Below are 11811 nucleotides of genomic sequence, written 5' to 3'. Positions count from 1 at the left end.
ATCAACCCTCCGGCCCCAGGAGAGCGAGATGTTATAGTCCCAAATCTGTTTGTGCTCTTGCCAAGTCCATTGCTATCATTGTCAAGCTTAACATGGCAATTCCATAAGGAGTTGGCAAGAGAGCAGACGCAGTGCAAAGGGAAGGGATCACTGCCACTGCCTCCCTTTCCTACCAAAGGCACATGAATTGAGGAGCAAACTGAAGGAGAGAGGAGATTCAGCAACACTTGGAGGACAATGGAATTCAATTAAAAAAAAGCATATTTATTGCTGAAAGAAGAACCAGAGCATTAACAGCTTAAACAGACTTCCATGTCATCTATGCTAACACCTGGGTTGTTCAATCAAAATGGTTGCTTTTCCCTTTGATATTTTAAGTATAAACTGTGCTCCAATATTGAATTTTAAAAGCCTATTATATTAAATGCTTTTTAAAAATTGAATTCCATTGTCCTCCAAGTGTTGCTGAATCTCCTCTCTCCTTCAGTTTGCTCCTCAATTCATGTGCCTTTGGTAGGAAAGGGAGGCAGTGGCAGTGACCGTTAATATAGACCTCATGGTTTCATATATAAATAAATGCTTGCTAAAGTGCCTGAATTCAGCATTTTGACATGTCCCTCTGTCAACACTTGTAGGAAGATTTTAACCCACTTTAATCCCCACGTTTTCACCTTCATTGTAAAGTCCTAGTTATTTTGTTGCTTCGACAAAGTCACGTCTGAAGATGACTTGTTTCATGAAATTAGTGAAATATTTCCGTCTGAACTGAACTCTCATTTTAATGTGGCGAAACTATTGCTTTTTAAATATTTGTTATGAAAATAAACATTGAACATCTAATAGTGAGATCATAGAGTACAAGCAGGAGAGCTGGTTCTACTACTTTAAAAACAATTACAAATATCTGCCATTTTGTGGTGTAAAACTGTGCGTGTCAAGCCTAACACGTCAACCCTGTTAGCCACAGATAGACAGACTAGAAATGTTTTAGCAATGTCTTTTTGTTGTTGTTGTGAAGCTTGTATTCAATGGCCACTTCCTTCCATTCCCACTGTCACAAGTGGATTTATGCCTGATTTAAGAAAAAATCATCAACCCTGTTATGGGTTGGCACTTACTATAGTCTCTCATGTTTTATTTTTTATGGCAGAATGTAAAAATTTGACCTGTATTCCAGTCTGTTATGTTAGCTAAACACTAACTCCTTGTCATGGCCAAAGAGACTGCCAATTTTGACTTGAGCTAGCAATTTCTGACAGACTGGGGCTTTTCAATGAGTGTGTGACCGAACTTTCTCTTCCTGTTTTTTTCTCCAATCTGGCTGCCATCAAAATTGGCACCTTTTATGGAAGAAAGGTAAATGTGTGTAATTGTGTAATTATATTTTTTGGTGAGTGTCACGGTCATCCTCCTCTTCATCTGAAGAGGAGAGGCGAGAAGGATCGGACCAAAATGCGGCGTCGTAAGTGTCCATGGTAAATCTTTAATAAAGAAAGTACTGACACTGTATACAAAACAATAAACAAATGGACCGTGAAGCTACAACATAGACAATCACCCTCAAACAAACAGTGCAACCCAGGCTACCTAAGTATGATTCTCAATCAGAGACAACTAATGACACCTGCCTCTGATTGAGAACCATACTAGGCCGAAACATAGAAATACCCAATTCATAGAAAAACAAACATAGACTGCCCACCCAACTCACACCCTGACCATACTAAATAAATACAAAACAAAGGAAATAAAGGTCAGAACGTGAGTGAGTTTGATATTCAAATAGTTCCTAGGAAGTAAATATCTCAGGAGGAGTTTGAGTTTTCAGAGCAGTGTAATATTTTTCCCCCACATTTAGTAAGACCTTAATAAGAGCTTGTTTATAAAGGATGTGCTATCTATGTTTTTCACCTACTGTACCCATTTACTGTCATATTAAATGTAACATATTTACTATCAACTGAGTCCTAAACACTGGTGGACTTATCATTCGACAGAAGAGGCAATTGCCTCAGGCCTCACATCAAAGGTGCCTCATGAGAGATGGGCAATTGCCTCAGGCCTCACATCAAAGGGGCCTCATGAGAGATGGGCAATTGCCTCAGGCCTCACATCAAAGGGGCCTCATGAGAGATGGGCAATTGTTTTTAAATAATATGAATTTTGTGCTCGAGGCATAAAACAAATATAGAAAGTAAACCAAAAATCTGTCTGTTTAAGTTAGAGATGTGTTTTTTTTTCATGAAAACAAAAAAATTGCTAAGGTTTGGGTTAGGCATAAGGTCAGCAGTGTGGTTAAAGTTAGGTTTAGCTTTAAAATCTAACTTTAAGAAGAGAAATTGTAGAACTATGCAGGGTTTAGCCATACTTATGACTTTGTGGCAACTAGTGACGAACCCTTCCGCTGCAGATGCATTTTTTCGATATAGCCAATGTTGACTTTGTGGCTGTGGTACTAGTGACAACCTGTGGAAGGTGGCAGAGCTACAGCAGTGTTTCTCAGATCAGGAGACATCCCGAAAACCGGTCTTCTCACGAAAACATCTGTAGTGTCCGAACGCTACACACTAATATGACACCTCTATGGAAAGATGAGACCCTCGTGAACACGGGGTTGTTCTCGGTTTAGCTCTACGACCCCCACACGTTTCACGAGACTCGTCTGAAGGTAACCCGGTACCTGCAGAAAAATCGCTGAGCGGCCTTTCAGGTTATATCAATATAGGACTCGTTTTACTGTGGATATAGATACTTTTGTACCGGTTTCGTCCAGAATCTTCACAAGGTCCTTTGCTGTTGTTCTGGGATTGATTTGCACTTTTCGCACCAAAGTATTCATCTCTAGGAGACAGGATCCTTCCTGAGGGTTATGACGACTGCGTGGTCCCATGGTGTTTAAACTTGCGTACTATTGTTTGTACAGATGAACGTGGTACCTTCAGGCGTTTGGAAATTGCTCCCAAGGATGAGCCAGACTTGTGGTGGTCTAAATCAAATCAAATTTATTTATATAGCCCTTCGTACATCAGCTGATATCTCAAAGTGCTGTACAGAAACCCAGCCTAAAACCCCAAACAGCAAGCAATGCAGGTGTAGAAGCACGGTGGCTAGGAAAAACTCCCTAGAAAGGCCAATACCTAGGAAGAAACCTAGAGAGGAACCAGGCTATGTGGGGTGGCCAGTCCTCTTCTGGCTGTGCCGGGTGGAGATTATAACAGAACATGGCCAAGATGTTCAATGTTCATAAATGACCAGCATGGTCGAATAATAATAAGGCAGAACAGTTGAAACTAGAGCAGCAGCACAGTCAGGTGGAAGTTGAAACTGGAGCAGCAGCATGGCCAGGTAGACTGGGGACAGCAAGGAGTCATCATGTCAGGTAGTCCTGGGGCATGGTCCTAGGGCTCAGGTCCTCCGAGAGAGAGAAAGAAAGAGAGAAGGAGAGAATTAGAGAACGCACACTTAGATTCACACAGGACACCGAATAGGACAGGAGAAGTACTCCAGATATAACAAACTGACCCCAGCCCCCCGACACATAAACTACTGCAGCATAAATACTGGAGGCTGAGACAGGAGGGGTCAGGAGACACTGTGGCCCCATCCGAGGACACCCCCGGACAGGGCCAAACAGGAAGGATATAACCCCACCCACTTTGCCAAAGCACAGCCCCCACACCACTAGAGGGATATCTTCAACCACCAACTTACCATCCTGAGACAAGGCTGAGTATAGCCCACAAAGATCTCCGCCACGGCACAACCCAAGGGGGGGGGCGCCAACCCAGACAGGATGACCACAACAGTGAATCAACCCACTCAGGTGACGCACCCCCTCCAGGGACGGCATGAGAGAGCCCCAGCAAGCCAGTGACTCAGCCCCTGTAATAGGGTTAGAGGCAGAGAATCCCAGTGGAAAGAGGGGAACCGGCCAGGCAGAGACAGCAAGGGCGGTTCATTGCTCCAGAGCCTTTCCGTTCACCTTCCCACTCCTGGGCCAGACTACACTCAATCATATGACCCACTGAAGAGATAAGTCTTCAGTAAAGACTACAATTGTTTTTCTGAGGTCTTGGCTGATTTCTTTAGATTTTCCCATGATATCAAGCAAGGAGGCACTGAATATGAAGGTAGGCCTTGAAATACATCCAATTTGCCTACTAGAAGCTTCTGAAGCCATGACATAATTTTCTGGATTTTCCAAGCTGTTTAAAAGGCACAGTCAATTTAGTGCTTGTAAACTGTATTAAAAATAAAAAACAGAAATACCTTATTTACATAAGCATTCAGACCCTTTGCTATGAGACATGAAATTGAGTTCAGGTGCATCCTGTTTTCATTGATCATGCTTCAGATGTTTCTACAACTTGATTGGAATCCACCTAGGGCTGTTGCAGTGACCGAATAACTGCCACACCTGCGGTCACGAGTCATGAAGTCAAATTCCTCGTGACCGTTTAGGCATCTTCAAGCTCTGACGGTCATTAGTAGTCTACCAAACTTGTTAACTGCCTGGTACTCAGCACTCTATTGTCCCTCTAATCACTCTGTCATCAATGCAGATGTATCCCAAAATCTAATCAAACACTTCATGAGAGCCCATGAGCTCATGTTGCGCAACATTTCTATAGGCTATGAAATGACACCAGAAAGAGGAGTGATGGCCTCTAATAAAAGAGGAATTGGATAAGCCGTTGTGTCTGTCCTCCCTTGTAGCCTGTGATAAAGACCAGATCACGTGATGGACAGCCATGTGAGTGAGAAGTGTTTCACAGCAGGCAGCACTCAGGGAGAAGGGTTGCAAAAGGCATGGATTTTTTAAGGGTGCATTATGGCCACACAAAGGGGATGCCACCGGGAATTCGAAGCATTATCAAGTGCTTCTCAAATTGTGAATGAGAGGTGTGTACAGCCTTCGCAAAAAAAACCAGAGCTCATGCCTTTCAAGCGCCTGTTTTCTAATCATCATTAGCTTTACAATGTATTAAAAATCTAAACATATAGACCAATGTTTGTAGAACAACTAAAGTTACATTAATAACTCTAAATGAAGAATATAGGAGTACCTGTTTCTTTGTTAACTGCTCAACACAGAATAGCTGCATGTGCGCACCTCAAGTTGTTAGGAGAAAATATCCTTTCTATTTATTCAGCTTTGTTCAATTGTATTCTTCATACTATAAAATAAGGGTAAAATAATGCCACGGAATACTAAGCAAATCTTGTCTGCTAAATGAACTAGTGTAGCCCACAGCCATATGGCATAGCCAGATCAGGTCCTTGGGGGCTGTTTCTCCACCCCTAGCAAACACAGCTGATTAATCAAATGTCATTCTAAACTGAAGGTCATGATTAGTTGATTATTGGAGTCAGGTGTGTTAGCTGGGGCTGTGACACCAATCAGGCCCCCGGGACTGGAATTACCCACCCCTGATAACACAAGGACAACTCAGAGTATGCTATTCAGTTCTTCTGAAATAGACTACATTATCTTCACCATAGTGTTTCTTAAGACCTGTCGAAAATAATAATGGATTTATTGTGAAGGTGTTGGCTTTATTACATGGATTTAATAGACTTTTTAAAATGTAGATGATCCAAATGTCTGTAGACTGGCCTCTGCCTGGGCCTCCAAATCAATATGTCCTCCCTGGTCGTACTGTCCACTAAAGTGCACATATAATACAAAATAAATACAACTTCTTCTTTCTCACCCTAACACTTATGTGGATGTTATACTGTACAAAGACTTGACTTCTGGTATAAAATAAAAATGGATGCCTTGATTTACAGTAGCTGTTTGATTTATTATCTGCTGTATAATGTACCGGCATATATAAGACTAATATTACATTATTGTATATCAATGGCATTGCAAATTAAGGTGATGTAGTGTGCTGCATAAAATATTTTTCGTTTGTTTGAAGATCTAGAAATCGATATCGATTAAAGATCCATTCTATGTTCAGGACATTTCTATGGTGAACCCGCGCACATGTGCCTAGCGCGCTGACGTCACTTCCGTGCAGTACAGCGTTCATGTTTGACAACAAATTCTACGTGGATTTTGGGAAGATCTTTTGCCAGTTTAAATCGTCCAATGATGACTAAATTACAATATCTGAATGTGTATTTGACTGAGCGTCTCATGCAAGCTGCTGAGGAAATACTAAGAGTTGTCGCAGACACGATCTCCGAGTACCAGGAAGAAATATCCCGGACAAAGCGAGAGAACCAATACCTTAAACGACACTTGATCACACCTGTCCTACCGCCGGGTATGTAGCAAGCTAGCTAAACGACTGTACTTTCTTCTCATATGCACGAGTTATCTACATAGTTAGAAACGTGTTACATTGTATTCTACAGAATTTGACTCTGTAGGGCAGAGATAGACACATAGCTGCCTATGCCATTCCCAGAACAAACTACACTTAGCTAACGCAGTGGTGGTCTTGTCAATCAAGAGTCAACAACTGTCATTACTTTCATTGATCTCAATTTTGACTTGTCTTCTTTCCCCCAGCCCCTCAGCCCATTCTCTCTTGGGTCTCAGAGCCGCGAACTCCCCCTGAACAACAGCACTGTGAGCAGGAGTGGAGGCTCAGTCTTGGCCAGGAGGACCTTGAGACCACACAGATTAAAGAGGAACAGGGTGAACTCGGGACCAGTCAGGAGGAAGAGCAGCTTCAAGTACCGGAGTCTGATACCAAAGAAGACTCCATATCTACTCTTCCCTGTGTGAAAAATGATGAGGACCGACCTCAGCCTTCACATCTTTCCAGAACCAAAACTGTGGAGAACAGAGTGAGGGAGTCTCTACTGACCAACACAACTGGACAGATCAAAACAGAACCTGATGGCTATGGAGTATCAGAACCAACCAGTGACTCCCCTCAGTCTCAGCCCGTCTCTGAAGTAAGTCCAGACTCTTCTAGAACACAAAGTCAGAACACTGAGAACACTGAGAACACAGAAAGTGTTCCTATTGTTCTGAGAGATCTAGAAAGGAGACCAGAGGAGGATACAGACACACACTCATGTACTCAGTGTGGAGCCGTGTTCTGTGAGCTATCCCAACTGGAGGCACACATGCCATCCCACACAGCACCACACAGTGGTGACACTAGTCACAGGCAAATCATGTGCACAGTCTGTTGGAAGTCATTCACCTCTACCAGTTACCTCAAGGTCCACCAGCGTTCTCACACTAAGGAAAAGCCCTTTCACTGTGGTGTGTGTGGCAAGAGCTTCAGCTACTCAGGGAAGTTTAGGGAACACCAACGGATTCACACAGGAGAGAGACCTTACCGCTGCTACGTTTGTGGTAAACGCTTCAACCAGTCAGCCCACCTGAAGGCCCACCTGAGAGTACACACAGGGGAGAAACCCTACTCCTGTCCTGTCTGTGGGAAAGGATTCAGTCAGTCCAGCCAGATCAAGAGACACCTCAGAACTCACATCCAAGAGAGGTAGAATAATAATAACTTGGAGTGGAAAGAGCCCATGAGTGGATAAACAGTAACCTCGGAAGCCGCCTGATCTCACAAGCTTTCATGAATGGTTCGCTACCACAGAATCAGTCTGGTAATTACGAGGCTAGATAGACAGAGCCTTCTGTTCTCAAAGTGCCCAGCATTTGGGAAGAGAAAGAAAGAAATAGATTTCTTATTTTCAGTGCTACTAATTCTACAGTAACAGTGCCTCAAAGTGTTCACACCCCATAACTAATTCCACATTTTGTTGTTACAGCCTGAATTCAAAATGGATTTAAAAAAGAATAATAATCTCACCCATGTACACACAATACAATACACAACCATGTACACACAATACAATACACACCCATGTACACACAATACCCCATAATGACAAAGTGAAAATCTATTTTTGAAAATTAAATACAGAAATATCTCTTTTACACAAGTGTTCACACCCCTGAGCCAATACTTTACAGAAGCACCTTTGGTGGTGATTACAGCTGTGAGTTTTTCTGGCTAAATCTCTCAGTTTCCACACCTGGATTGTACAGTATTTGTCCATTTTATCATTTAAAAAAATTACTCAAGCTCTGTCAAATTGATTGTTTATCACAGCCATTTCCAAGTCTTGCCATAGATTTTCAAGCCGGTTCAAGTCAGAACTGTACCTAGGCCACTCAGGAATATTGAATTTGGTATTTGTAAGCAACTCCAGTGTAGATCTGGCCTTGTGTTATAGGTTATTGTCCTGCTGAAAGGTGAATTTGTCTCCCAGTGTCTGTTGAAAAGGATTTGGCCTGTGCTTATAGCTGTTTTCTGTTTCTTTTTATCCCCAAAATGTCCTTTGCTGATGACAAGCATACCCATAACATGATGCAGCCAGAAAATATGAAGCGTGGTACTCCGCGATGTGTTATGTTGGATTTACCCCAAACATAATGCTTTGTTTTCAGGACAAAAAGTTAATTTCTTTGCCAAATGTTTTGCAGTATTACTTAAGTGCCTTGTTGCAAACAGGAATATTTTTATTCTGTACAGGTTTCCTTCTTTTCATTCTGTCATTTAGGTTAGTATTATGGAGTTACTTGTTGATCCATCCTCTGTTTTCTCCTATTACAGCCATTAAACTAACTGTTTCAAAGTCACCATTGGCTTCATGGTGAAATCTCTGAGCAGTTTCCTTCCTCTCCGGCAACTGAGTTAGGAAGGACACCTGTATCTTTGTAATGACTGGATGTATTGATACACCATCCAAAGTGTAATTAATAACTTTGCTATGTTCAAAGGGATATTCAATGTCTGCTTTTTTATTTTTTACCCATCTACCAATCGGTGACCTTCTTTGTGAGGCATTGAAAAACCTCCCTTTGTCCTTGAAATTCACTATTCGATTGAGGGACTTTACAGAGAATTGTATCTGTGGGGTACAGAGACAGGGTAGTCATTCCAAAATCATGATAACAGCTATTATTGAACACGGAATGAGTCCATGCAACTTATTATGCGATTTGTTAAGCACATTTTTACTCCTGAACCTTTTTAGGCTTGCCATAAACTCAAAACATTTCAGCATCTAACTTTTTACTAATAAAAAAAAAATGACACAAGCAAAATTCCACTTTGACATTATGGGGTATTGTGTGTAGTTCAGTGATACAATCTCAATGGAATCCATTTTAAATTCAGGCTGTAACACAACAACATGTGTAAGAAGTAAAGGGTTTGTGAACACATTCCGAAGGTACTTTAATTGTAAGACTAGATTGTTCTAGAATGTGTGATGCGTTTCGCACCCATTACTGAGGCACTGTATATCTGCATTGATTTGAATTGATTTAAGTGAGCTGATAAATAACATGCTATGTGTTAGGTGACACTAACTATGTTTGAGAGAAATATAATGTTCATTTTGGTGCCATCCCCTTTGATGTCCTCTTGATGATTCCAGTTGGAGCTGTTTGGTCTCCCTGCAAATCAACTAACTCTGTCATATTGATTAAGTATGTGTTGGAATGTTTATTTCTGAATGTCTGTTACTGAATAAAACAAGTGGTCACATCAGGTCAACAAGCTAGAGTGATCAGTGGGTCTGTTAGACAACCTGTCCTCACCAATGTTGTTGTAATACTATGTTTGAACACTAGATGGTACACTTGAATTATTTCTTATTTTCAAGTCCAAATGAAAAATACTAAACAGACAATACATAGTAACGATAATAACAAGGCAACTACTATCTAATAATTCAATAATTATAATAATAATAAAAACGTACATTAACTGCATAAAAAGGTTTTGTACAACTAGTTGTACAATAAAAACTACCAATAAAAACTACTAATACATCTAATGAATCTAATTACTTATAATACATATATAATACATATATAAATACATATGTAGCCAGGCCAGTCAGTATCTGACATCTATCCACATCTGAGCATGTCGGGAGATTATGTGGAATCCGGCCACTAGGGGCAACAGTGAGCGCTGTTACCTTCAAGTAGGTTTCGGATTTGGTACGGTTTTGGTAAGCATCTGCCTCTGATTCGAAAGGTTGCTAGTTCAAATCCAGCAATAGAAAGTTGTTTTTGATATTTCTGTTTTAAGCCTATCCCAAACCTTAACCATTCGGCGTTAATGCCTAACCTTAAGAATGAACTTAACTTAATATTAAACACTTTGAAATGTGACATTGGGAACAACTTAGAAATTTTGACGATTGAGAAACATGGATGAACATTAATTCTGATGTGAGACTGTGAGAGCTGGTAGCCATATTTATAAATATCTTTTGATGTTTCTATTAGTTAAAAACACAAACAGTTTGTTCTTAACATTTGAGAAATGGCTTTCTTAAATTCACTGTGTGATGCCGTCAGTTGGGCCTTGAAGTTGAGACTTCAACCCTCATGATGTTCCCTTGGAATTTTTAATTTCTGCTCTTGTTCGAAAGAAGTAATGTGAGTCTTATAAAGTGTGGTGTTCCTTAATAAATACTGGGAAATGTAAGTTGATTCATTTCAAAATAAATTGGTGCCAATGCAGTTGTCTTCTGCCCATTTAGTGATTCATACCGTGTCTTATAACAGCATCCAAGAATTCATCTGCAAAGATGGTTATGAATTACATCTAATTGGCAAAGTAAGGTTTTGTTTTGTGTTTTGATAGATGACGTCATCATAGTTTAGGATAGGAAGCAGACGTTGGGCTACTAAAGGCTTTCTAATCGATACAGTAAAACAATTCTTAGATCTGTATAGTAACCCAAACTTACAGTGCCTTGCGAAAGTATTTGCGACCTTTTGCCACATTTCAGGCTTCAAACATAAAGATATAAAACTGTATTTTTTTGTGAAGAATCAACAACAAGTGGGACACAATCATGAAGTGGAACGACATTTATTGGATATTTCAAACTTTTTTAACAAAACAAAAACTGAAAAATTGGGCGTGCAAAATTATTCAGCCCCTTTACTTTCAGTGCAGCAAACTCTCTCCAGAAGTTCAGTGAGGATCTCTGAATGATCCAATGTTGACCTAAATGACTAATGATGATAAATACAATCCACCTGTGTGTAATCAAGTCTCCGTATAAATGCACCTGCACTGTGATAGTCTCAGAGGTCCATTAAAAGCGCAGAGAGCATCATGAAGAACAAGGAACACACCAGGCAGGTCCGAGATACTGTTGTGAAGAAGTTTAAAGCCGGATTTGGATACAAAAATATTTCCCAAGCTTTAAACATCCCAAGGAGCACTGTGCAAGCGATAATATTGAAACGGAAGGAGTATCAGACCACTGCAAATCTACCAAGACCTGGCCGTCCCTCTAAACTTTCAGCTCATACAAGGAGAAGACTGATCAGAGATGCAGCCAAGAGGCCCATGATCACTCTGGATGAACTGCAGAGATCTACAGCTGAGGTGGGAGACTCTGTCCATAGGACAACAATCAGTCGTATATTGCACAAATCTGGCCTTTATGGAAGAGTGGCAAGAAGAAAGCCATTTCTTAAAGATATCCATAAAAAGTGTTGTTTAAAGTTTGCCACAAGCCACCTGGGAGACACACCAAACATGTGGAAGAAGATGCTCTGGTCGGATGAAACCAAAATTGAACTTTTTGGCAACAATGCAAAACGTTATGTTTGGCGTAAAAGCAACACAGCTCATCACCCTGAATACACCATCCCCACTGTCAAACATGGTGGTGGCAGCATCATGGTTTGGGCCTGCTTTTCTTCAGCAGGGACAGGGAAGATGGTTCAAATTGATGGGAAGATGGATGGAGCCAAATGCAGGACCATTCTGGAAGAAAACCTGATGG

At 40.9% G+C, this 11811-nt stretch overlaps 1 protein-coding gene across 1 annotated transcript; it reads left to right on the top strand.

The window, feature by feature from the left end:
- Window positions 1–5993: 5993 nt before the first annotated feature.
- LOC109866488 (zinc finger protein 583-like) lies at window positions 5994–10521 on the top strand. Its single transcript, XM_020455217.2, has 2 exons — window positions 5994–6278; window positions 6527–10521. The coding sequence occupies exons 1-2, from the start codon at window positions 6101–6103 to the stop codon at window positions 7474–7476; spliced, it is 1128 nt and encodes a 375-aa protein (XP_020310806.2). The 5' UTR covers window positions 5994–6100; the 3' UTR covers window positions 7477–10521.
- The last annotated feature ends 1290 nt before the right edge of the window (window positions 10522–11811 follow it).

The sequence above is a fragment of the Oncorhynchus kisutch genome, linkage group LG1, assembly GCF_002021735.2.
Source record: "Oncorhynchus kisutch isolate 150728-3 linkage group LG1, Okis_V2, whole genome shotgun sequence".
In the NCBI taxonomy this organism is placed as follows: Eukaryota; Metazoa; Chordata; class Actinopteri; order Salmoniformes; family Salmonidae; genus Oncorhynchus; species Oncorhynchus kisutch.
This window is presented reverse-complemented; position numbering and strand designations above follow the sequence as displayed.

Coding starts and splice junctions, on each gene's coding strand:
- LOC109866488 (XM_020455217.2), top strand. CDS start 6,101: ATGATGACTAAATTACAATATCTGAATGTGTATTTGACTGAGCGTCTC. Junction 6,279..6,526: donor CACACCTGTCCTACCGCCGG/GTATGTAGCAAG, acceptor TCTTTCCCCCAG/CCCCTCAGCCCATTCTCTCT.